The following is a 27139-nucleotide window of genomic DNA, read 5'->3' as shown; positions in this document are numbered from 1 at the left end:
ATTTTTCTTCTTATTAACACAATAGGGCGAATGTGATTCCTGGATAACGCCTGCTGTTAAAAGTTCATCCACCAGTTCTAGAACTTTTTCGCATTCTTTAAAAGCAAGTCGATGGGGCTTGTAAACTACAGGTAAATTATCTTTCAAATGAATAATCATTTCGGTACCACGTATACATCTTAATTCGTTAAAATTCTGAGCAAAACAGTCTCTAAATTCATTCAAAGTGTCTAATAACCTATTTAAAATATATACATCTTGTCCTATATTACAATTTACTTGTTTTCAATATCTGTTATTGTGAAAAGTGACAATTGGCTTTTATTTAAAACATTGACCGATACCTGCTGCTTCCTCATTGCTACGTCAGCAATGCAAGGAGATCCGCATACAACCAACTGTTTCACGTTAAAACAAATTGGGTGCTCGGACATATTTAGCAGAGGGATGATCATATCGCCACCAGTTGAGGTAACACAACGTGGAATAATATATTTACCCTTTGGTTTATAAGATGTCAGCCGTACTACAGACTATAAACCCAAATGATTTAGTGGTACCATTGTATTTACATAAAAGTTCTAGTTTATTCGCAGTTTATTTAATTGAGGAAATAATGACATATTCTCATCACGTATCAAAAATACGCAGTTTATTGTCTCTCATTAGAATTACCGCCTTAGTAGTATTTAAAAATGTTTGCCCTATTAAAACAGCCATACATTGAAGCGAATTTGAAACAAAAAAAATGTGCACTTATGCTTTGAATAGGTCTACCTTCAAATTGGCCATAGTTCCACCAATTACAGAAATTTTTGCCCCACCGTACCCGGAAATAATAATATTTGATGGATACCATTTGATACCAATTTGTATAGCATCATATTCCTTTAATGTTACTATTTCACAGCCTATATCAGTAAAACCTTTTAATTGACTTTTATTAATATAACATACAATGTTTAAGCAATCTAGACTCACCCCTTTACGCAGTTCTCCAATCATAATCTTGGATCCACTGGGCTTGTTTCGTCTACACTTGGCCAACGTATGACCTAGGCGTCTATAAAAGGAACATTTCTATTCGGGTTTTGGGCACTGTGGTTAAAAATGACCAGGATCCCCACAATTGCAGCACTTTTTTAACTACATTATTCTTTGATATGTTGTCCGTAGTTATGTGGTGGTTTTGGTTTGGATATTTCTTTGGATAAAGTCGATAGATATCCTTTATAGAGATCTTCCGGTGTGCTGTATCTTCCTGCCTTAGCTCCGGTTTAAATAGTCGCGCTCTCAATACTATCAGTAATCATTGCGACCGCATTTTTATTAGTGATACCACATTGTCTCAGGAGCTGAGTTTTATGAAAGTAGAACTGCAATTTCCAGTGGGAAGTTTACTTCGACGGGTTTTCGGTGACGATGGAAAATCAAATTGATCCGGCAATGCGTTTTCCATTTATCCCAGCTGTATTCGTATTTTTCCAGATCAAAATACCAAGTTTGAGATAAGCCTCTCAGCCTGGACTGCAATAAAAATGTCATGATAGCCTGATCCCATTTATTTATCTCAGCTAACTGCTCAATTTTATGTAGCTACTTTATTGCAGACATGCTTGGTTTTCCCGGATTTAAGTCAGGAATAACATCTGCACTTGGCATTGGTGTCGATGGTCGTTTATTTTTATTCAACAGCTCAAATGCCAAATCTTCAAGAGCTTGTATTCTCCTTTTATCATTGACTACTCTCCGAACTACTGTTTGGTTCTGTAATGTCTACAGATACAGCCTGCTCAGAGTCCCTATGTTTTCGCGGAGGAGTATTTGGCTCACATTCTCTATTAGCAGTAGGCTCTATAGATAGTCTTTTAGCTTTAGCGTGATTCCTTGTTTTAGCATATCTTCTGCTGTATTTGGATTTTCTTTTATAGTTGGTTGAATCGGAACTATCGGATTCTGAACTACGAACATCGCTGGACACAGAACTACGTATATTGTACCGAGGTTTTCCCATAGTCACAGTCACGTATAGTGTAACTAACTAACTAAACACCAACTATATACATTATATACACTTAAAAAAATACGTCAAAATTGTCTTAATGCAAAAACGCAGGAAATAAATCGTAAAACACGTCAGTCTCTTCGAATATTGTGAATTATATTCCGCCGATGCACTGTAAACTCATGAGATTTAAATAAAACCACAAAAGTTTAAACCAAAATATATTGTAGGAGCGTTATAAAAATTCAAAATGAGTTGCAACTTTGCGTTTTTTATCTCCTCTAGCCAAGATAAAAAAAGCATCGAGGCTAAAAATAACATCGAGGGGTCGGTATGCGGTCGAGGATGCATACCTGCTTCTCGATGGTGTTCGTTCCTATTTTATCAATCGACAGTAGCTTTTCTGAAAATAAATATCTTTGTTCCAGAAATAACTTGACAAAAAGGTTTGTAGATAGTAAAGGGTATTCCCATATTTATTTTTTTTATATATAGACGAGCAGAGGACAGTCTATAATTTATTTTTCTTTAAGCTTAAATACCACCAAAAATAGTAACTTAAAGTAGCATGGTGAGAGCACCGAGATTATTAGAATATCGACCCATTGAAATATTTTAGGGTCCGATAAGAGAGATATTTCTCCTGACTCATTCGATAATCCCTTTGACCGGCAGCGGATTCGGTAAACAAAAAATCAAATAATAAATAGTTTTAATTGTCGGATGACTTTATCGGCCAGACCTGCAACAACACGATTACGTTCATCACCAGAACACATCAACTTAGGAAGTCGAGAATTCCATTCCATGATATTTGTAAAGACCATAGCCTTACACCTAGCTTTGCTACTTCCGAGACTAACAAAACAACACATTAAGAAGAATAAAAGGGTATGAACTGACCTTGATCGAGATTATTTTCATCTACTCTCTCCGTAAACTTTAGTATCCCTTGCATATCACAAGACTTGATCCATTGTAAGGTCCATAGTCTAAGTTGTTCCTTTGCAGCCTTGATTATAATGTTTGTACCAAGCTCCTTAATTTCATAACGTCCCTTTTTTTGGAAATTGCAATATTTCATAGGGTCCCAAAAACTCACATTCGCTTTTGCTAATGTGCATCTGTGAATCTCTATGCATTAGGTTAGAATCAACGAATCAACCTAGTTTGGTACACCTACGTCACAGCCTACGTCAGCGCTGCAGCGAGACGTATTTCGCATATCAAGCGGTAAAAGAGAGAGAACGGGTTTTATTCGGGGTGGTATAGTTAATTCCAGTGGTGTAGTTGATTTTATAAATATGGATTTTATAAAATGGTGAGATTTAATTATTATATTTTTATAATATTCAGGCGGATTCTAATAATTTCTTAAATTTTGCATTTGCATTTGTATTTACAATTTACAAAGTAGGTACATAAGTACAAAAAAGTTTAGTGATATATTTACTAAAATATTACATATTTAGACCACATCGTCATTCTGTTCAGAGCTGTCCGATTCAAGGATTAAATACCCTAGTTCATCCTCTGATGCCGTCTCATCGTCATCCCAACCCTCTTCACTCTCCTCAGATGAGCCTGTATTAACAGTAAACACTAAATTTTCCACTGCTTCATCTAAAAGGTGTCCTTTTTCTATGAGTTCATTCTCATACTTTCTTACATGTTGGCAAATATTGAACCACTCTTGTTCTGTCACCTCCTCAAATTTTTGTCTTGCCAGCGCCTCAGTATCAGGCAATCTAAACGTGGTATTCCGTGCTGCAACCCAATTCTTTACCAAAGCCCATATTTTTTCAATGGGGTTTAGTTCGGGATGGTACGGAGGTAAACGGAGCACACAATAACCATCTTTTTCTAAAAGCTCATCTAACCTATATTTTATAGGAAAACGAAATTTATTTTCAGAAATTATTTTGTATAACTCTGGTTTGGTTAATTTTGGGTCTGCTGGAATACCGTTTGTTTCCAACCAATTAATCATTTCCGCTTTCCTAGTAGCCGTCGTAATATTTTTTTTATAGGCACGTATGGTACGATGCATTATCTACAACTAAAACAGACCTCTCGGGTAAGTTTGGTAATAGTTGTCTCTCGACCCATGTCATAAATTTTTTTGAATTCATTTCATTGTGATAGTCGCCAGTTTTCGTTCCTAAAATAAAAATATATGTACTTTCAAATGATATTCTTAAATAGATTAAGTAAACTATATTACCAGATTTAAAAATAAGTAATCCATTTTGAGCAAAACCTTTTTCGCCTTCAGCGTGCACTATTATCAGGTGTTGTTCTTTGGAAATTGGTTTTTTCAGATTTTTATCGCTATCATCATACCACCCTTTGTTCTTTACATGGCTGCTATGTATATAGGTTTCGTCAGTGTAGACGATGTTGCGGCCCTCTTTACGATACTCAATAATTTTTTTTTAAGAATTTTATACGCTTAGCGCGTATGTCATAGGATTTTCATAAAACTTTTCGTTTATCTTGAATTTTTTGCCATTTAAATCCAATTTTTTTCAAAAGTCGGCCTAGGGTGCTTATGCTTAATTCAGCGACGTCTTCTGATAATAAACCTCGATCGAGGATCTTTTGTCTAATACCTAAAATAAAATTAGAGCTTATTTCAGAAGATATTTTAAAAGACAAAAATTCTATGCAATCTACAGGGTGAATATATTTTAGAGAATATAGTTCAGAAACTCTGACATGGAGAAAAAGGGTGGCTAAGGTACCAGACACAATCTTTCAATTTTAATGCTTACCCTTTAATGTCGGTAATTTTTTTTCCATCATGTAAAAATTGTAGATTATTTCTCTAATAGTTTTAATCTGGTGAGGTGTGAAAGAATCCAATTTCCATTTCTTCATATTTTTTCTTTTTTCTGGGCTTTGAAAAGAGGTACCTAGTCCTTGCAAATCATTTTTCTTAGATTCCTTGCAAATTCTCTGGTAGGTATTCTTTGATACCCCAGTAGCAGCCAATACTCTATCCCTAAAATTAATTTCCTTCTAAATATTATATTAAATTTAAAAAATATGATATTAATACAAAACAGCAGTGCACGCCTGTGGAGTTATTTCGCATCCAGCTAAGCATAACTAAACAAACATCGCGCTATATTTTCTCTTTGTTGCGTGTGACGTAGATGTACCAAACTAGGATGGTTTTTATTCTACAAGGGTACCAGTTATCTGTCTAAACTGCGATTGCGAACAGATGTCAGGCCTTTCGACAATTTATTTAGCAAGGCCTGAATCAGAGGCGTTGAACGTTGTATTTCCAATAAAAGTTGCAATGGTGTAGTATTGATAGATTTTTGTGTAGTAGTTTTTAGAACCAGCTGTATTTTCCAAAGCCCAGTGCACAATTCTGACTTAATCTGCGTTTCAATTCTAAGCTCCGGATAAGGTTTCTGATCGTCCCTATATAACGCTATGCCATTTCCCCTATGAACATCAGGTGTTATGAAATGATGTTAATTGTTTTGTTCCAAGTATTTAGGAAACGTTGTATTATTAAATGATGCAACAATCCATTATAATTTTCATAGCTGTTCCAAATAACGCTATGACATTCTGCAGTTTCTCACACCTTTTAATTGTTATGACCGTTTTTAAACGTAATAAAAGATAGTACTTTGTAAACGCGTCGACAATAACAAGTATATTTTTTTAAAACCCTCAGTGGATACACGTAATGATCTCAAACGATCTATATGCAAAATATGGAACGGTTCTTTAGGCTTTTCCACTAGATTTATAAAGCCCTAAAGTGGTCAAGTTCTTATTTTCTTGACCACACAGTGCTTAGTGTATCGTTTAACGAACTGTCGTATGCGAGGAAACCAAAAGTGTTCAGCGATTGAATATAAGTTTTTTGATCGCCAACATGGCATTGTTCGTCATGACAAACTCGAAGGAGCCCCAAGCGGCTCTGTCGTGAAATAAACTACCGTATGTTTGATCCTATGGTTGGAACCTTTGGTGTGATGCCTAAATTACGACAGTTTTACCACTCACTAAAACTCTTTATTTTTACTCTCGACACGTGACTCGCTTTAATCTTAGAGAGAGTTTTAATCTTCTCCCGAAGATGGTAACATCTTTAGCCAAACACGTCTCGAGAGTAACAATGAAGAGTTTTGGTTAGTGGTAAAACTGTCTCGTAATTTACTGTTGTAATGTTTGTTGTTATATCAGATTTAGGATGTTTCTGATGTAACATACCGTCCTTCTCGACGTACTGATTTGAATCAAGTTTACCATTTTTAGGCTGCTCTATTAGGTTTTGGATTTCTTCGCTCCCTTTTTGTTCCATATAAGCCCAATCACGATTTGCAACTCTCCGAACAACTGGATTTCTGCTGAGATAGTCAACATGAGGTAAAGTACTGCCTTTACGATAAACTATTTTAAAATTGAAGTCTTGTATATACATCCACTACCGGGCGATGCGGAGCAATAAGTATTTTTTGGTCATCGTTGCCTTAATGGTATTACAATCGGTATCTATGACAAATTTCACGCCAAGCAAGTAAGTACGAAAGTGTTTTGCTGCCTGAACTATTTCCAAAGTTTCTAATTCATACGAATGGTATTGGGATTCGCATCCGGTAGTCCTCTTATAGAAATAAGAACCCACCCTGCATTAACCTTTAAATTTCTGGATGAGAATTGCAGCATAACCCAAACTGCTTGCATCTTTGTGTAATTCCGCTGGAAGCTCTCGATTATAAATTGCTAGCAAGGGCTTGGAAGTTAGATACTCGATGACTTACCACCGCGCACTCTTCAGTTCTTCGCTCCCTCGAAGTGGGTCATCCTGTTTGGTTAGCCGCATTATACATGCTGTGTTTCTAGCAAAATTGGGCACAAACTTTCTAAAATAGCCTGCAGGGCCCATGAACTGACGGACCTGTTTAATGTTTCTCAGTACTGGCGAGTCCATTAGTGCTTCTATCTTTGATCTTTCCAGTCTGACATCGTCACCAGAAATTTCCCTTTCGAGATACTCTAAAGTAGACTAAAGGAATCGAAATTTGTGGATATCCAACGAAAATTCAGCACTACTAAGTGTTTCCTATGCTGTAACACTAGAAATCCAAATGACATCCATGTAGATTAGAGTGACTGAATCTTTTAATTTCCCAAGAGTAAGGTTAACCGCCCTTTGGAATAAGGCCGGAGCATTAGCAAGGCCAAATAGCATTCTTAGGTATTCGTAATAACCTTCGGGAGTAATAAAAGCCGTTTTCTGGATCGACTCTTCATGGATCGGTATTTGGTGGTACCCTGAAGCCATATCTAACGATGTGAAATATCTGTCTGGCCCTAGGCTGTTCAACTGTTCTTCGATAAGGGGTAAAGGATACCTGTGTTTAATAGTCACTCGATAAAGCTCTCAAAAATCCACACACAAACGTGATAGGAGCCATTTTTTTTCTTACTAGCTAAATGGGGATTCACTAGGTCGTACAATTTGATTTTCCAATAAATCGTCAATTACTACACAAAAAACTTCTTTTTCTCTGGCTGACAATCGTTATAGAGATTAACAATTAATCACAATATCTTTTTCCAGCTGGATCTTTAACATTATTAACCGCATTTACTTTGTTTCCACGTGTAATTATGCCGCTATAGTCATTTAGTATCTCTTTAAGCTTATTTCGAAATTCAGAAGTGACAACAAAATCAAATTTATCCGAAATTAACGTATCCAAAATTCTATTTATTCCAGGCAATTTTTAATGGTCTATTTAAGAACCTTGATGATCGGTGATGGTCACCAAGCTTGGATCTTCGAGAATATCACGCCTAATTAAATCATAATCCAGACATGAGTCAGAAACAAAAAGTATGTTATTGGGATTTTGATTCCACAGACCGTTTTAAGTTCTGTGAACTTTTTAGTAGCAGTAATCGTGGCTTTTGCAATTCCTTTAATCAACATGTTACAACAGATGACCTTTTCTCAAAACAGATAAAAACAAAATTCCGACATAAGGGACAAGTCTGCACCTGTGTCAACAAGAGCCCAAAACTGATGACCATTCACAACTATTTCGGTAGCATAGCACATTATAGCAAACCTCCACATCTATACGGACTACTAAAGATTCATAAGGAGCAAATGCCTCTGCGACCCATCACGAGCTCTAGAAATTTGCCGACATCAGAACTCTCGAAATTCCTTTTGGAGATCATTAGACCGATCCAGGGAAATGCAGCGTCTTTCGTGCGAAACTCTGCCCACTTTGTAGACCTTCTTGGAGGGATCGAAGTCGAGACCAATGACAGATTGATGAGTTTTGATGTCGAAAGTCTCTACACCAATGTACCCATAGGAGAGTCTCTTAACATCATCCGAGACAAACTAAGCAAGGATGCAGCTTTCTCAACTCGGACCACACTGCCTCTGGACGGGGTGATGGAACTTTTGGAGATCTGCCTTCGTAATTCTTATTTTCAGGTCAAAGATAGATTCTACGCGCCAAGACGAAGGACTTCCGATGGGTTTATCTCTTTCCCCAGTAATAGCAAACATCTTTATGGAATGGTTCGAGGAACATGCAATTGATGCCTCCCATTGCAAACCCAAGCTCTGGCTTCGATATGTGGACGACACCTTCATCATCTCGGACAAAGAGGAAAAAACACTTCAGGAGTTTCTGCTTCACCTCAACAACTTCAGACCAACGATCAAGTTCACGATGGAGACAGAGAAGGACTCAGCTCTACCTTTCCTAAATGTCCTCGTTAAAAAGGTCGGTGGAAATCTACGAACTTCAGTTTATAGAAAACCAACACACACGGGCCAGTATCTTCACTATGAGTCCAACCATCCTGCAACCACCAAAGTAGGCATCATAAGATCCCTCTACAATAGAGCTCGAACCATCTGTAGAAGCGACGAGGATCTCAAGACTGAAGTGGATACCATCTACAAAGACCTACAACAGAATGGATATTCAAAGAAGCTAATAAGTAAAACCATCCAAAGGACGCGTCCAAATCAAATCAGAGACAAGGCCACCACGACAACCAGACTTCTACCCATACCTTACATTAGGGGTACATCGGAACAAATCCGACGCATTGCCAGCAAGTACAATATTAGAACTGCCTTTAGATCTAGCACCACTATCAGAAGCGTGGTATCAAAGACTAAACCAGATGGCCTGTTGGATACCAAAAATTGCGTCTACCAGATCCCATGTGAGTGTGGTGACTCATACATAGGTGAAACGAAGCGCCCCCTAGAAGTCAGAGCGAAGGAACATCGCAGCTGGACCCAAAGAGGAGAGGTTTCCAAATCCGGAACAGCAGAGCACGCGTGGCATAATGGACACAATATCCATTGGTCAGAAGCCAAGATTCTGCACAAGGAACAGCACTGGCGGAAGAGGAAGTTCGTAGAGGCAGTTTTAATTTCACAGAATCAGGGGATTATCAGCCAGCCAAGCGTCGATGTACCCAACATCTGGAAGCCTCTACTCTCAGGACAGTGTAGGATCTAGAGAGAGGCGTGTCCTCCCCCCAACTCTTTTCACGGATGACTTTCCTTTCCACATCGCTGCACACATCTAGTATATAAGCCTATAGAATAGTAGTTTGTTGTCAGTTTACACTTGATAACGGTTGGAGATACTTACAAACCGTCGTGTTATATTAAATAAATAAGACGATGCAAGTTCGACAAGATGTTTTTTATTTCGGTAGCATGTTTTAGTTCTCTTATTACGACAGTTAGCTTAAACATGCCCTGTTTTTCCCCATTGATAACATTGTTTGTTTGTTTTCCAAGATGTAGAGGTGTGATAATCGGTCGTGTGTAACTTTCTTTTCAGGAAATTTCCGTTCTCTTATAATCGATTTATAGTGACCATGATCACTACCAGAAGGTTTGGAAAACAACAATAGAAATACGAGTAAGTCGGAAATAGTTTGACAGTTACTGTTCGTGGCTGCATTTCGCACAACTCAGAGATGCCATAAATAATTAATTCTATTAAATCAGCTTCAGACCAGTTTGCACGTAAATTTTTTAACATGTTTGTTTTTTCATGAACATAAATCTCATAAGTATTAACATTAGAACTAGCGAATTTAATTGTATCTTCCAACAACCGTCCTAAATTTTTTTTAAGGGAAAGCTTCTAAGAATTCTTTCCGGAATGTACCCCAATCCCTACTATCTGGATACCAACGTTCTTTTGGAATCATTCAACAAAAAGACCAATTTTTAATAAAATGTGAACGTCAGAAAACCCAGTTTCCTTTTTAATATGTTCAACATGACTTACATTTAAAGGAACTATTATTTTCAGGTCTTAAGTACGGTAAATCTACCTGGTCACTTGATTTCTGAGATTGCAGAGCCTTTACTAATTCCAACAAAATTGCGATAGTAGAACTATCACTATCACTAGGGGCCATTGTCAATTGTTAACCCTCCGTTAGGCGCACGGGTGACCATTGTCACCCATGTGTACAATTCAATACGCAAAATTATATCCGATACCTTTACGCAGACGACGCTTTTAGTACCTTCCCAACTCTGTTTGAGAAAGCATCTTTGTGATCGGCAACGTTGTGGTGATTGCAGTTTTGTGTTTATAAATAGATTATTTTACCTGGGGGACAAGGGTCACCCGGGCGCCTATTCGCGTTACTTTATAAGGCAAGTATAATTTATTAATTTTTTCTTTACATGATTTGTGATATTGTATTTACTTGATTTAGACATATTTAGCATTATTTTATTTATGTAGACAATAATTTTTTATTATTTGTTTTAAATAGTTCACTCCACAAATGGACATAAATATGTATGTTTTAGGAAAACATTCGAATTTTTTATTATTTTGTCTTATTTTTTAAATCCAAACTATTATATTCGTGAATATGTTTGTTTTAGGAAAATGTCTGAGCCAAAGAATAAAAATGGAGCCAAGTAGGGATCCTCAGATGTGGCTAAAGTGGTTTGAAGAGCCAAATGATGACGCAATTTCTGAAGCAGAGGATGAAAGTGATCTAGACGAGGTTGACCATATTTCAGAAAGTGATCATATGACGGACTCTGAGCAAGAAGTTAGTGACACAGAGAAAGTGGTCGAATCTACACACACCGGAAATGACTCCAATTTGTCACAAAATGTTTACATGGGGAAAGATTCTTCGACAAAATGGCGTAAGTCACATCCTATTACAAATGTTCGTACTAGAGCCCACAATATCATTACCCACCTTCCTGGTCCAAAAAATAATGCTCGTGAGACAAAAACAGATATTGACATTATAAGTTTATTTTTGGATGATAACATTTTACGTATAATTTGTCATTCTACTAATTTTTACATCGAAAAGATCCGCAGTAAGATTCAACGTGATCGTGATGCTAGGCCTACAGACATATATGAAATCAAGGCATTTATTGGATTGCTATATCTAATAGGGTCTCTGGGAAATTCAAGGAAGAATGTACGATTTTTGTGGGATAACTCAAAAGGCAATGGCTTAAAATCTTATTATTTGACCATGAGCGAAAAAAGATTTAGATCTATTTTGCGATCTTTACGGTTCGACGATATACGAGATCGAGAAAGTCGCAAAACTATTGACAAACTTGCACCAATCAGGGAAGTTTTTGAGCTAATAACCAATAATTTTCAAAAGTATTATTCTCCCAGTGAGTATCTTACGGTCGATGAGCAACTGTTGGCATTCAGAGGTAGATGCAGTTTCAAGCAGTATATACCTAGTAAGCCAGCGAAGTATGGGGTAAAGGTTTTTGCTTTGGCTGATTCCAAGACTGCTTATACTATTAATTTAGAACCCTATGTTGGAAAGCAACCTGATGGCCCATACCAAATGAGTAACTCAACCCAAGATATTGTTTTACGTTTGATAGAGCCCGTTCAAGGTAGTAACAGAAGCATTACGGGCGACAACTGGTTCACAAGCCTTCCTCTGGCTAAAAAACTTCTGAATAAGAAAAAACTAACATATGTTGGCATGATAAGGAAAAATAAACGTGAAATACCCAAGGAATTTCTACCAGATAAATTTAAAATGCGAGCGTCTTCCATTTTTGGATTTCAGGAAGACGTAACTTTAGTTTCATATTGTCCAAAAAAAAAATAAGACAGTATTATTACTGTCAACTATGTATCATAGTGCTTCGATTGATCAGTCATCTAACGGTAAAAACAAACCTGAAATTATAACATTTTATAATTCGACAAAAATTGGTGTGGATTTGGTCGATCAGCTTTGTGGAAATTATGATGTCTCAAGAACTACGAGACGCTGGCCTATGGTACTCTTTTTTGACCTGCTTAATATAATAGGAATTAACGCAGCATGCATTTATAATTCTCATAATTTTAACAAAATAGTGAGAAGAACCGATTTTTTACAAAATGTAAGTTGGCAGTTGATAAAGCCACAAATAGAACGACGATCAAATATTGTGTCTATTCCCAGAGAATTACGAAGGTGGGCGAAGTTGTTATTGGATGGAGAGGAAGCTGAACCAATTATTGCTCGCCGAAATGGATCGCGCGGGCGCTGTTATCAGTGTGGACGTCAAAGAGATAAAAGTACAAGAAAATGGTGCTTCAAATGCCAACAGTGGATTTGTGGAGAGCATCTGCGCGAAATATGCACGAATTCTTTTGAAAATTAGTAATACCCACTTTATCAGTAAATAAAAATGTTTCACTACCATCTCTGTATTTTTATTTATTTAATTTAGGAATTATTTAGAATAATAAATAAAGAAATATTTTTTTTTGCAAATATTTAATAATTAGGAGCTGAGTGACACATGTCACCCGCGCGACTATCCACGTAACAAACTTAGGCGCGCTTAACGGAGGGTTAATATTTAAACTTTATTAAGTCAATATTCAAGGACATAAACAACAGCTTTGTCGCCACTCAAAACACTAGTCAACAGTCCACAAATGGCACTCAGCCACTAAGGCACTATCTCACTTGTCACAATGTTAGAATTTAGAAGAAAGAAACCTCGAATACAATCTATAATTTATATTTCTTTAAACTTAAATACCACAAAAAATACTAAATTAATGCAGCATGTGAACCCGAGCACCGTACAAAAAATTCAAATAATACCCACCAAACAAAAAATTTAAATAATAAATAGTTTTCATTCTTGGCCGGGAAAGTTCTAACAATAAATACTTTTATGAGGTTAAAGGGTTGCGCCCAGATCCAGAAAGTCACGAATCAAAAGATCTAAAATTTATGATGATTTAGTTGAGCACCATTCTTCATCCAATTTAGCACATCACCGTTTTAAGGAACGTTGATGAGATTATTGTGCTGATCTTCTGCATTGAAGCGGGATTCACGTTCCCAGAATCGAACGTTTCGATGTGAAGGTATCGTGTTTAGGAGATTATAAATTTGGTGTATCAAAAAATATCGTCAGATGTATACTTACCTCTTTGAGGTTCATAGTATATTTATCATGTTGTTGGTGGAAAGTTTAACGAAATAAGCTTAATAAAAATGGATCAGGAATATATTTCACTTGGTTTCATCTTTATTGTTATTTGAATCCATAATTTTATTTCTTCTCGACTCTTATTAAAGCTCTTGACTTTCCCTTTAAAAAGCTTAAATACAAAACAAAAAATTAAACTGAACTTCTTTTTCGAAACATTTGAGGAGGTATTAGTTTTAATGGCGGAGGGTATGAGCGTTATCGAATTTCGCATAAGGAGCCGTTTGCACTCCCGGACACGTTTAGTAGAATTTCACCGAGCGGCAATTTGCATCGAACACCCGATAAGATATTGAGGTGTGTTCGATGGGAAGTAATTGAGGCAACCCATTAAACTTAATCCTGCTATTACGTAGATGTAGTAAACATAATACCTGTATTTCCTATCAGTAGATTGTTACTTTAATAAATTAGATGAAACTGTTAAATTCTATAGCTATAGAAAATATTTTTTAATGTTAAGGACTTCTTATAATATAATTTAGGTATAAGGGATGAACAAAAAAACCCCAAACTTGACCGTAATAAAATGTGATCTAAAACAGATGCCCAAATAAAGCAATGGTTCTTTATCTTTTCTTACAGCTTTCGTTTTTTTGTATTTTGTCACGTTTAGGAAAAACCCTTGCAGAACCATAAACATCTGGGGGTATAAGGGTTTTTTTAGCGTTTTGGAAGTGCTCTGTGTTTTTTTTATTTGTTGAACCTCAACAATATAATTAATAGGTTATGGGCCCAGCACGCTTCCACTGCGCAAGTGTATTTTTGTAACCAGTTAAAGTGCATGTATTGTCCGAAAAGTAGTGCCGTGCGTGTATACCGATTATCATTCGTGCGAGTGTTAAGCAAATCCTTTATTATGGCTAGCATAGATAATAGGGATTTTAATTTCGTTAAGCTCAACGAAACCAATTACACTCTATGGAAATTTGGTGTAAACCTAGCTCTGGGATCAGCTGGTCTTTTGGGTTATGTCGAAGGTACAGAAACAGAGCCGGACAAAGAGACAAAAGCAACCGACTGGAAGAAGTGGAGCACTAACTCATTAAAAGCAATGAGTATTCTGGTGGGCTCTGTTGAGTTGCGTTTGCATACGTGTCTTATCAGTTGCACGACTCCAGTAGAAGTTTGGCAAAAACTAAAGGAACGATTTGGAAAAGTCAACGATGATGAGAAGCAAAATGCGTGGCAAAAATTCTACGACTTTCGTATTGTCGATGGCGTCCAAATTGCGCAACAACTAGAAGTGTTTGAGTGCATCTGCAAGCAGCTTGCTGATTGATGTGAAAAACCATCTGAAACAGCAAAACAGTCAAAGTTTTTATGTAGTTTGCCATCTAGATTTTCAACGTTTCGTATGGCATGGAAGTGCACGCCATCAGTGGATCGAAAAACGTATGTGCTAATAAGCCGGCTAATTCGTGAAGATAAGCGTCTTTGTGATACTGAGTCAAGTGTGGCATCTCTAGCCTTGCAGACACAGGCCCTGCGTTTAAATAAAGGTAAGCAGCAAAGCAAACAAAAGTTTGACAACAAAAAGCGAATCGCAAATTTTAAAAAACGAACGAATTGCGCGATTTGCAAGCAAAAAGGCCACTGGGCACGAGAGTGTCCGAACAAAAAGTACCGAGGTGAAATCGCGCAGAAAGAAGATTCGTCATATAATGTCGAGGCATACATCTGCGATGTCAGCGTTTTTTATTCAAAAACTGTCTTGAGTGATGAAGATCTGTGGTTAGCGGACTCTGGAGCTAGCATGCACATGACATACAAGAGGGAATTTTTTAAAGACCTTAAGGCAGTAAGTGATTTTGTGAAAATTGCTGATGATAAAGTCTTGCCTGCAAGCGGCAAAGGTACGGTTATCTTTTTCGAAAGAACTGCAAAACGTTTTGTTAGCGCCGGAACTTCGAAGAAATTTGTTTTCGATCGTGACTATCAACATTAAGAAGTTTTCGTTTCATGCGTATGAAACGCATTGTGAAGTGCGCGACAAAAATGGTAAGCTTACTTCTCGTGGCGAAAGACATCCTGGACTTTTTAATAATAATAATAATAAGCTTTATTTCTAACAGGTTACATATACCCAATTACAGGAAAATCAATTAAATATATAAATGTACGAATGCATGAATTGTATTAGATTCATGCAACTAAACTATAAAAGAACTATAAAAGAATTGCTATATAATAAAAAAAAAAAAAGGAAATAAATGTATTCAAGCTAAAAACTAAATAACTAAAAACTAAATAACCTAGCCTCCCCCACCGCTAAATCGTCATAGTGAATGTCACAAGAATCAGCATGGGATGGGCAGTCAATTTTATGGTTAAGTAAATTAAACAAGAATTTCACCGAATGCATTTCTCTTCCTTTCCAAGTCACCGTTCAGTATATCTAGAGAGCAGCAGGTTATGGTCAAAACCCCTTGGAGGATAGACTCCATCATCCTTAAATGCCAAACATTTAAGGAATCGCCGTTGGACTGATTCTAATAGGTGAATGTGCTGGTTGTAAATGGGAGACCAAATGAGGGAGCAGTAGTCCAGCCTGGATCTAACAAATGCATAGTAGAGAGTTTTTAAAATGAACTTTGAAGTTGAAATACCTATAGTAAAGTGCAATGTGGCCGAGTCAAAGCGTAATATGCTAAAGCTTTGGCATAAAAGGCTTGGTCATGTTAACATTCATGCAGTGGTAAGAACAAGTAAGCTGTTCGAGTTCGCAGATCGTGATTTTGGTAACGGAAAAGACGATTTCTTTTGTGTACTTGGTAAGCAAACCAGTAAGCCACATCCCACAGCAAATAAATACCGGTGCATCTTTAATCCTGGAGAGAAAAAAACCGCACACAGATGTGTGCGGATCAACTAATGTCGAATCTCCGCGAGGTTCGCGTTATTTTTTTCTTTTCAAAGATGAGTGTACACATTATCGAAAATATACTTTTTGCGGCATAAGTCAGAAGTATTTGAAAAATTCAAAGATTTCAAGAATTTCGTAAAGACACAAACTGGCAACCAGGTTAAAGTTATGAAATCGGATAATGGCCGTGACTATACCTCGGAACAGTTTCAAGGGTATACAAAAGATCATGGAATAATTCACGAATTTTCGTCACCATACATTCACGAGCAAAATGGTCGCGCCGAGCGTGATATGCGAACTATAGTGGAAAGTGCGAGAACGATGCTGATTAATAGTGAAATGGACGTCGAACTTTGGCCAGAAGCAATTAGCACTGCTTGCTATTTGCTGAACAGAGTGTTATTAAATCAAGAACAAACGTCAACTCCATATGAAAATTTTTTTAAACGTAAGCCAGATATTAAGCATCTGCCGGTATTTGGTATAGACGCATACCTAAATGTGCCTAAAGAAAAACGTCGTAAGCTAGACCCGAAAAGCAAAAAACTCATCTTCATCGGCTACGAAGGTGAATCAAAAAATTACAGGCTTTGGGACAAAGAAATGCGCAAAATCCATGTGAGCAGTGTTGTCGATTTTCACGAAATAGAAGCAGTAGTGAAAAAGGAAGCAAATTATCATACACTCGATTTTGGTCTTGAAAAAGAGCCCAACGCTCAACCAGCTGATCAGATTGCCAACTATCAGCAAGCGGTTGAAGCAGCAGAACTGAATCAACAAGCGCTTGAAGACGAAGGCGAAGATCAGCAGCAGCAAGCCGAAGACGAACCGGAACAGCAAGGTCCTCTGTTACGCAACAGAAAAAAACTTCATCCCATTGAACGCGATGGCATACCTGTTGCGTTTCCTGCTGAGACTGTCCCGGTGACCTATGGTGAGGCAGTCTCGGACCCAAATGCGGAAAAGTGTCTAAAAGCAGTGGGAGAAGAGAAACAAGCGCTGCTGGAACGCGATACGTGGATTTCTGTGCCTTTGCCTAAAGGTAAGCGTGCGATTAGCAGCAAATGGGTGTTTGCCATTAAGACAAATTCACATGATAATAGTAGCAGATTTAAAGCCCGACTTGTAGCAAAGGGTTTTTCTAAGCGAGAAGGCATCGACTATTTCGAAACGTTTGCACCCGTGGTTCGTTATGAGTCGATAAGGATACTTCTTTCGATAGCGGCGTACGAAGACCTTGAAATAATTAAGTTTGACGTAAGAACGGCGTTTCTTTACGGGACTTTAAACGAAGAAGTTTATCTGCGTCCACCTGAAGGCTAAACTGAAGATGATAACACCGTCTACAAGCTGCAAAAGAGCTTATATGGACTAAAGCAGTCATCGCGCTGCTGGAACGAGGAATTTGTGTAGTTTTTGCCTCAGTTTAACTTTACAAATATTAATAGCGAAAAGTGTGTTTTTGTAGGGGAGATTGACAATTTTAAAGTGTATTTAGGACTTTATGTCGACGACGGTTTAGTGATGTGTAAAAGTAAAAACGCGATTGACAATGTATTAACTTATTTAAAAAGCATGTTTAAAATAACGGTCGATCAAGCAAATGAGTTCGTCGGCATGGAAATCAAACGCGATCGTGAGAAACATTTAATTAAGATTAGCCAATCTCATAATATTGACAAAATTTGCAAAAAGTTTGGTATGCAGGACGCAAACTCCGTAAGTGTTCCCGCGGAGCCCGGGCTTTACTTTGATAAAAGGGTCAACGCGCCAGGAAATAGTGCGATTCCATATCATGAAGCAGTTGGCTCGCTTTTATTCGCGGCGTCAATAAGTCAATTTTTAAATTCATATGAGCAAAAGCATTGGCAAGCCGTTAAACGTATTATTCGTTATTTGTTGGGGACTCGCGATCACGGAATAATTTTGGGAACCAGTGGGAGTATAGATATTTGTGGCTACACTGACGCAGATTATGCCGGCTGTTTAGAGACGCGTAGGTCAAGAAGCGGATTTCTATTTATGCTGTACGGCGGACCAATTTGTTGGTCTAGTCAGCGACAAAGCGTCGTTGCATTGTCAACAGCTGAAGCTGAGTACATTGCGTTAGCGCATACTAGGGATTCTGGTTAAAAGTATTTCGATTTATGTGGACAATCAATCGGCAAGAAAGTTATCCAGCAATACGGAGTTTCACAAGCGTTCGAAATATATAGATGTTAGGTTTAATTTTATACGTGATGTGGTCAGTCGTGAAGAGATTGAAATTTGCTGTGTACAGTGAAAGTCTCAAAATGGTCTATGTACAGTTTTGTTTTTTGCAAGACCAATTAAATATATCCTGAACATTTCAAAATAAGTGGGAGTGTTAAATCCTATAGCTATAGAAAATATTTTTTAATGTTAAGGATTTCCTATAATATAATTTAGGTATAAGGGATGAAAAAAAAACCCAAACTTGACCGTAATAAAATGTGATCTAAAACAGATGCCTAAATGTAGCGTTGGTTCTTTATCTTTTTTCTTACAGCTTTCGTTTTTTTGTATTTTGTCACGTTTAAGAAGAACCAATAACATTTGGAGGTATAAGGGTTTTTTTAGCAAGTAACGCATCTGCGATGCCTCCTTAAATTTAGTCGTTTTACAGCTTTTGTCAAAAGCAGTTTGAGCTTTATTTTGTAAACTCACAACTTATTTTTTTTCTGGTTTATTAATAAATACATTTTTCGTTTTGGAAGTGCTCTGTGTTTTTTTTATTTGTTGAACATCAACAATATAATCAATAGAAATAAATGAATTGAGGTTCATAAAGCATGTGTTGCTAATAATTTTTTTTGTTTTTATTTTAGATGTTGGTCCTAAAAGAGTTCAAGTGAATGATGAGTGGGTTTATACTGAGTGAAGTTGTGATAGCTGTTGTGGACTGATTGTGCACAAGCAAAAAAATTCAATTTATGCAACATAAATAGGGGAAATTTTGGAGGAATGATACCAGATGAACATGCAGGTAATGGATAAAATAATATTTTTTTATTTAATGGAGTCTGAAATGGGATATATAAACCCGTGCCTATCATATCCATTTAAGTTATGCATTAGTAAATTTGTAGCTATTAAAGCTTATGAATGATTCTAATGAAAGATATAAACGTTTAAAAGTCAGAAGGTATTAAAAGATTTTTATAAGGAATTTTAGAAAGAATAAAGGTTTTTTCCATTTAAACTATCTAAAAATGGTAGCAACTGTGGTAAGAAATTATTGGTTCTAATTTAAGATGATAACAAAAAATGTGGATTCATTCATCGCATTTTTATGATTTATTCATATTTTCTTATAGAAAGATTTTAAGAGCTGAAGCTTTGAGAATTTTATTACAGGAAAACTAGGGATTGATTCTTTAAATTTTTGATTACAATTTCATATTCTTGTCCCTTGTCGGCAAAATTAATGAAAAACAAACAAAAACACAAAATCACGGTCTCACAACATGTAATTAAACGGGCTACACGTGTTTCGCTCTAGTTAGAGCATCATCAGGCCTAAAATAAAAATACTACGTAAACAAAACTAAAAACTTACATAAAACAATATAAAACCTTTAAAAGCCATCCACACACTTCACAGTATATCAATAAACAATAATTTTAAGGTTATATAGTGTACAAAGCAGAAATTAAAAAAAAAATAAAAAGTGGAACGCAACAACATAGACTCAACGAGAATCGAACCTGGTACAACAAGGTTATAAGTATAAGTGTTAAACCTATCGGCTATACGGACCTAATGCTAAAACAACTTAACACTTTAGCCAATGTAAATTGAAGAAAGTGACTACAAGGAAAATGTTAAACGATACTTAGCTAAATTAAATTTAGAAGAAGATCAAGCTTCTTACCTTTAGGGCATTCATGAAGCATTTTAGCTCCCACCCCCGGAGAAAAATTATGAGTAGAGGCCAGCAAATGATTCGCAAACGCTGATTTGGTGTCACTGACATTGGTATTTTTAAATTTTTCAAAAAAACGCTACGTGTTCTTTAATGCTTGTAGAGATTTTTCTTCCAGACTGGCCAATGTATACTGCGTTGCAATCGTCACATTTTAAAGAGTAAACTCCCGATTTAGAAAGGATGCCTGCCTTGTTCACTCTACTGACTTATTGGTTCTTTAAATTATTGACTGTCTTAAACGCGATTTTTACATTTAGGGATTAAAAAAATCTTATTAAATTTACGGAGATAGAACCAAAAAAGGTCAAGGATCTAAAGGAACTTATTGAGTCGTTATTATGAATAATATTGTAGGTCAATTTATATTTATTTATTAAAAATCTGTAATAAATTTTGTCTATTAAATGAAGGGGAAATCCGTTGTTGAGAGCAATATGTTTTATAATATTTAATTCTTTAGCGAAAGCTTCTTTTGACAAGGGGATATTAAACAATATATAGAAAAATGAATTAAAGGAGGCAAATTTATATGAGTAGGGAGAATTTGAAGAGTACTGAATTACATTATTGGTGGTAGTAAGCTTACGATATATTTCAAAAATAAGTTCATTGTTGCATTTCTTAACTAGAAGGTCAAGAAAAGACAAACAACCATCTTTTTCTTCTTCGATTGTGAATGAAATGTTAGGGTGTAAAGAATTTACGAAACTAAGAAAATTTGGTAGGTCTCCATCCCTGCCATTCCAGATTATAAAAATGTCATCCACATACCTCTTATATATGGTGAGGCAATCTCTTAACCTACCCTCAACCATTTCTCCTTCCAGATGACTCATGAAAATCTCACTTAGCAGAGGGGAAAGACAAGAACCCATAGCCAAACCCGAGACCTGCCTGAAAATTTTATTGTCAAACTGGAAAAAATTTTGCTTGATCACTATATCGAGTAAGTCCAAAAGACCCTCAATGACTATACGACTAAGAGATGTTTTTAATAGGAGAGTTCTCACTAACTTTAAACAATCTTTGGGAGGGATGCTGGGAAAAAGATTTTTTACATCTAAGGTAATAAGTTTAGAACCATAAGGGATATTAAGATTTTTCAAACTGTTGGTTAGATCAACAGAATTCTTAATCGAATAAACACTTTTAAAGTTGGTCACCTCCCTGAGAATATTATTCAACCAAGAGGAAAGATTGTAGCATGGGGAGTTAACAAAGGAAACCACTGGTTTTATGGGAAAATTGGTATTATGGATTTTGGGGAGACCATAAAGGATCGGAGTTCTAGAATTCATAGGATATAGTTTTTCTTTTTTAGTGTTAAAGAAATCGAGAGTTAAGCTACATCTGTCCAATGTTTGCTTAACTTTCGTAAAATACGAGTTGGTGGGGTCTCTATTAACTGTAATGAAATCCTCCGAGTCCAGAAAATCCAATATCTTTTGAATATAGTCAGTCATTTTATTTTTTAGCGAATTTAGGTGCTTTTTATTGATGTTATTGTTTAAGCTGTTCGAGCCACATCTAGAATTTAAAAAGTTTATTATTTTAGCGCGTAAGATGTTCTTATTTCTTGTATCAGTCGTCTGCAAAACACTCTCAGCCTCCACAGGTAAAGTCTCTCGTGTTTGTGAACCACCTTATTATAAAGATTAAACTTAAGGTTAAGGTTTAGTATACTTTCTTCGTCAGAGGTAAAAATAACATCAGATAAATTTAAAAATCTTTTATGGAACTGAAAATGACAATGACCTAATTTTAAAGTCAGAAAATTAAGCTAAAAACTCATACCTTATTTAGTTTCTGTGATCTAGCCATTACGAAGGCCAACTTTGAAGTCAGTCAAAATGAATTTTAGATATTTTATTGTAGGAAAACTAAGGGATCCTTTTTCACATTTTCATATCGTTATCTATATATATAAAAGAGTTTGTCCTGACTAACTGACTCATCATCGCAGAGCCCAAACTACAACAGCTAGAAACGTGAAATTTTGCCAACGGGTTCCTTTTTTATCCCTTACGCTCCAGCATGTCGCAATTGTGTGAGTCTTATTAACATACATCAAAATGATATTTTAACTGTCCAAAACGATACGACATGATTGTGCAAGATCTCTTTATGCTTTTAACGCACCGGCTGGATTTAGTAGCCATTTTGACTTCGGCAGAGGAGCATGAATTACCGTTTTTTTTTTGTTTTTTCGAATTCTTGTGACTTGTGATGGCGAATAATGGTAAGTTTTAACTAAAATTAATTTAAACCGTGTTTTTAATGTCAAATTATTTAAGTAATGCATTGTTTTCCTAATAAGCTCAAACATATTTTGCGGCCATTTTTAGAACTGCATACTATGTCGCTGTATCATAATTGTAACAAGCCAACCAATACAAAAAAAAACGGTACCGTTTTTTAATAGTTATGTTTTTTCTAGGATCCAAGAGATTATCGAACTTAGAGAGGCTCGCAGCCAATCCAGATGACGTGCATGAACTCCTTGATGACCTTGAGTCCGATTTGAAAGTGGAAAGCGATAATGATGATGAATTTTTTGCTCCACCCAAACGCGTTTTATCGGAAGATGAAGAGTCCGAAAGCAGCAGCGACAGCAGCGACAGCAGCAGTAACGAGGACGCGCCTAGACCTAATACCAGCCAAAAAAAGTCTTCTGCTCCAACATGGGTAATGCAGCCATTTAAAGGCAAAGAAATCCCTACTATGTTTGATAACCATGAACCTGAGCCAGTTTTGAATCCATGGGGTTATTTTAGTAGATATTTCAATGATGAGTTTTTTGAAATGGGGGCAGCGTTAACTTCTCAGTATTACTTGCAACAACATGGTAGGGAAATCACCCCAAAATTGACTGATAAAGAAATTAAATAATTTTTTGGTATGCAATAATGGGATGTTTTAAGTTTCCTAGAATCCACCTTACTTAGACTTCTTTACCTTACTTCTTTACTGGGGTATCAAATATCGATTACCTTTCACAGCTAATGTTATGGCGCATGACAGGTTTTATAAACTTCGAACGAATTTTCACGTAGTCGATAATCTATCAGTATCGGATGATATCAAAAAAAAAAATCATCTCTGGAAATTTCAACCAATGATAGACCGAGTTCGATAAAGATGTCTTGAAATTCACAGGCCAAAGAATGGTTGTTTTTCAATTGATGAGCAAATGATACCCTTTTTAGGACGATGTCCTATACGTCAATTTGTCAAAAATAAACCAAGGCCGGTTGGACTTAGGAATTTTGTCATTACAACGTCTTGTGGTACAATATTGGACTTCGAAATATGCCAGGGTTCTTTGACGCCATTGCCAGATAAACAACTTGGTTTAGAGCCATCAGTTATTCTTCATTTAATACAAACCTTGCCACCTGGAAGCTTTATTTTTTTTAACAGATATTTTTCCACAAAACCATTATTTGAAAAATTAAAAGAATTAAAAATGGAAGGAACGGGAACCATAATGATAAAGAGTAAAACAGAGTAAAAGGATGTGTATTTCAAAAAGATGCTACTATGAAAAGAGGCGACGCAGAAGTGCACGTAAAAAATGATACGAAAGTATGTTTGACAAAATGGAAAGATAACAAATTAGTCGTCATGGCATCTACGACTTTTGGAATAGAACCAGTAAAAACTGTTCAGAGATGGGATAAAAACACAAAAAAACATATAGAAGTATCCTGTCCAAATGTAATAAAATTAAAGTTTATAATGAAACGATAAACGGAGTTGATATTTGTGATCAAATGACTGAGGCTTATCGAACATATTTTAAGACCCGAAAATGGACATTTAAAACCATTCTACACTTATTTGACATAGCTATTGTGAATGGCTGGATGGAATATCGAAGTGACTGTAAAAAAAATGGATATAGCTCAAAGCAAATCTTAGATTTTTTGCAGTTTCGACTAGCATTAGGAGAATTTATGGTTTGTGGAACAAAAAAAAGAAATCTAAACTATGAGCACGCTCAAACGGATGAAAATTAAGAAATTCGATGGGTTTGATCATTGGCCAGTACATGAGGATCAAAAAAGTCCCAACACTTGTCGCCTGGAATCCTGTCAAAGTAGATCAAGAATCCAATGTATTAAGTGTAATGTTTACTTATGTTTACAAAAAAACCAAAATTGCTTCAAAACATTTCATGTTAAGTAGTGTATTTTCGTAGAAATAAACATTGTTCGGTATTCGTTGTTGAAAAATAACCATAAAAATAAATCGGCAAAATTATAGCCTAAACAATCCTAATCATCAGATATACGGCTCAAGAAGACATTCGCCGGATTTAGTGAAAACGCTGACTTTTCAGTTTGACGATAATCACGTAGTGTTTTTAAGTGAGATACAATATATTCTTTGTAGTAGATTTAATATTAATTTAACATTGCGTGCACGAGGCGATTGAATATAAAAACGTAGTTAGTCAGTAAGTAACTTTAAGTAAGACAGGGCTTCTGACATGAAGCATTTTTGTATTGTTGCTTAATAGAGTAATTCTAAGTAAAGGATGTTTTTTAATTAAACAGATACAGTCCACTTTGACAGTAATAAGGCAGTCTGACAAGATTACCTCACATTTATTTTGGTCCGTCGATCCAGATTTTTATCAGTTTGTGTTAAGTTTCTGTTCTTAAAATGGACATTTCCGCGCAGTTTAAAATTGGACAGTTTGCGTTGAGTTTTACACCGACATTTATGTAAACTCAAAGACAGTGCATCGACGTGAGTGCAACGCATAATTAATTCGAGCTCGCAATTTCTGTGATATCAGAATTTTGCATCGACGAATGCAGCAGATCGGTGAGTCAGTTCCATTTATTTCCGCTTAGTAGGGCATTGGTTTGATACTTCTCAGTTTATCAAACGCTTATTGTTGTTTTGTTCTGCAAGTGATTTTTAGTTTTTGAATTTTTGTAATTAATTATGAATCAATTATTTAATTTTGACATGATGTCTGAGGAAGACACAAAAAAGGAACTTGCAGCTCAGAAACAGAAAAGGGCTTTACTTAGAAGGCATTTGACCTTATTTTAGAAATTTAATAAGACAGATTTAGAAAATTAAACTGACATTAATTATAATGATTTAAAATTTCGTTTAAGTAAGTTTGAGGGTGGATACGATGAATTTTCTCAAATACAATCAGAAATTTATTTTTTACTGGAATCTTTAAATTTGACAGAACAGGAAAATAATAATGAGCTTGATGAAAAAGATTATTATGATGAATTTTTTATGCTTGTGGCTAAGGCCAAGGCTGCAATTGAAAAATATGAGAAAAAATTACGTTCTATTTCTGGAGGCTCTCAGAGATCTGAACAATTAAATGAGGAAGACGAAATAACCTCACAAATTAACAATATTGATGTTTTTGCTTTGCCAGCTAAAAGTAATTTGCCTAGTTTAAGTTTACCAAGTTTTTCAGGTAAAATAGAAAGATGGCTAGAATTTAAAGATATCTTTTTGGCCATGGTTGGGTCAGTACCACGAATTCAAAGGTTACAGTATTTAAGGGGTTGTTTAAAAGATGAGGCTTCAGATTTAATAAGCTTATTGCAAATTACAGAGCGTAATTGGGAAGTTGCTTGGTCACTTTTGGTTGAGCGGTACGAAAATAATAGACTTATTGTTGACACATATATTCAGGGTTTTCTTGATGCGCCACTAAGACGGTTATTTGATACTTTTAATCGTAATATTAGATCTTTGCAAGCGTTAAATCAACCCACGGAAAATTGGAATATACTTTTAATTGCGATTTTGGTTAATAAGTTTGATGGGCATACAAGAAGGGAGTGGGAGTCTTATAAGATTCAGGGTAACTTTCCAACATGGGCTGAAATGCATAATTTTCTTAAGGATAAATGCGGTTTATTAGAAAAGTTAGAAATGACAAGAATTATTAAAAATCAGGGTAGGGAACAAATATAGAAATTTGTATCAAAGGACACGAGATATGTTAGACAAAAGGGTTCTTTTGTAGCCACAAGACAGGAAAGAAAATTTTCGTGTTATTTTTGTAAGGCTGATCATTCAATTTTTCAGTGTAATAAATTTAAAGGGCTTTCGGTTTTTGACAGATATAATAAAATAAAAAGATTAAATTTATGTCACAATTGTTTCGGTGCAAATCATAGCACACCACAATGCACTAAAAGGTCGTGTATTGTGTGTAACCAAAAACATAATTTTCTCTTACATCGTGGAGAGTGCGATAGTGGTACCGGCGAAAGATCGGTCCTCGCAGTGGTATCAGAAAATATAGCAGACCGTACACCGGAGGCAGAAACAACGATGGCGTTGATTTCGACTGTGTACAACGGCGGGCGTCGCACAGTGCTTCGAGTATATAGGACCTTGGGACAAAAATCAGTTAGGGGAACACGGGGTACAATGAAACACAAATTTAATTTTAATTGTTTCTCTTTTTCGATATAAGTCTATTAGGTTTAAATGTGTTTTAAAAAATGTCCTTCGGTACTAGGAGTACATGTATAGAAGTATCAAGAGCATTATAACTACCTATTTTGTCCAACAAACTATTGAAATTTAGGAAAAAAATGTTTCATTGTGCCCCACCACTGGGGCACAATGGAACAAATATAGGGACACAATGCAACATACCTAGAGTACTATATAACAATGAAATCGCTTTAGAAGTATTCCCAATAAAAGACCTAAATATTTTTAGAATTTTATTTCAGTAAAAAAAATGGAAGATAAGTACAGCCAAA

General features: G+C 36.0%; 1 protein-coding gene across 3 annotated transcripts in view; it reads left to right on the top strand.

Annotated features, from left to right (window-relative positions):
- The window catches only part of LOC126739056 (uncharacterized), a 782471-nt gene that overhangs the window by 409415 nt on the left and 345917 nt on the right, over positions 1 to 27139 (top strand). For 2 of the 3 annotated variants that reach the window (XM_050444577.1, XM_050444579.1), the window contains exon 2: positions 19272 to 19429. In XM_050444577.1, the coding sequence (XP_050300534.1) occupies positions 19418 to 19429 (12 nt within the window). In that variant the 5' untranslated portion in view covers positions 19272 to 19417. Of the gene's footprint in view, positions 1 to 11094; positions 11211 to 19271; positions 19430 to 27139 lie in introns of those variants that run through there. The other variant, XM_050444578.1, reaches the window with a different exon arrangement.

Source organism: Anthonomus grandis, chromosome 8, assembly GCF_022605725.1.
Source record: "Anthonomus grandis grandis chromosome 8, icAntGran1.3, whole genome shotgun sequence".
NCBI lineage: Eukaryota > Metazoa > Arthropoda > Insecta > Coleoptera > Curculionidae > Anthonomus > Anthonomus grandis.
The sequence above is the reverse complement of the archived record's forward strand: the minus strand, read 5'-3'. Positions and strand labels throughout refer to the sequence as shown.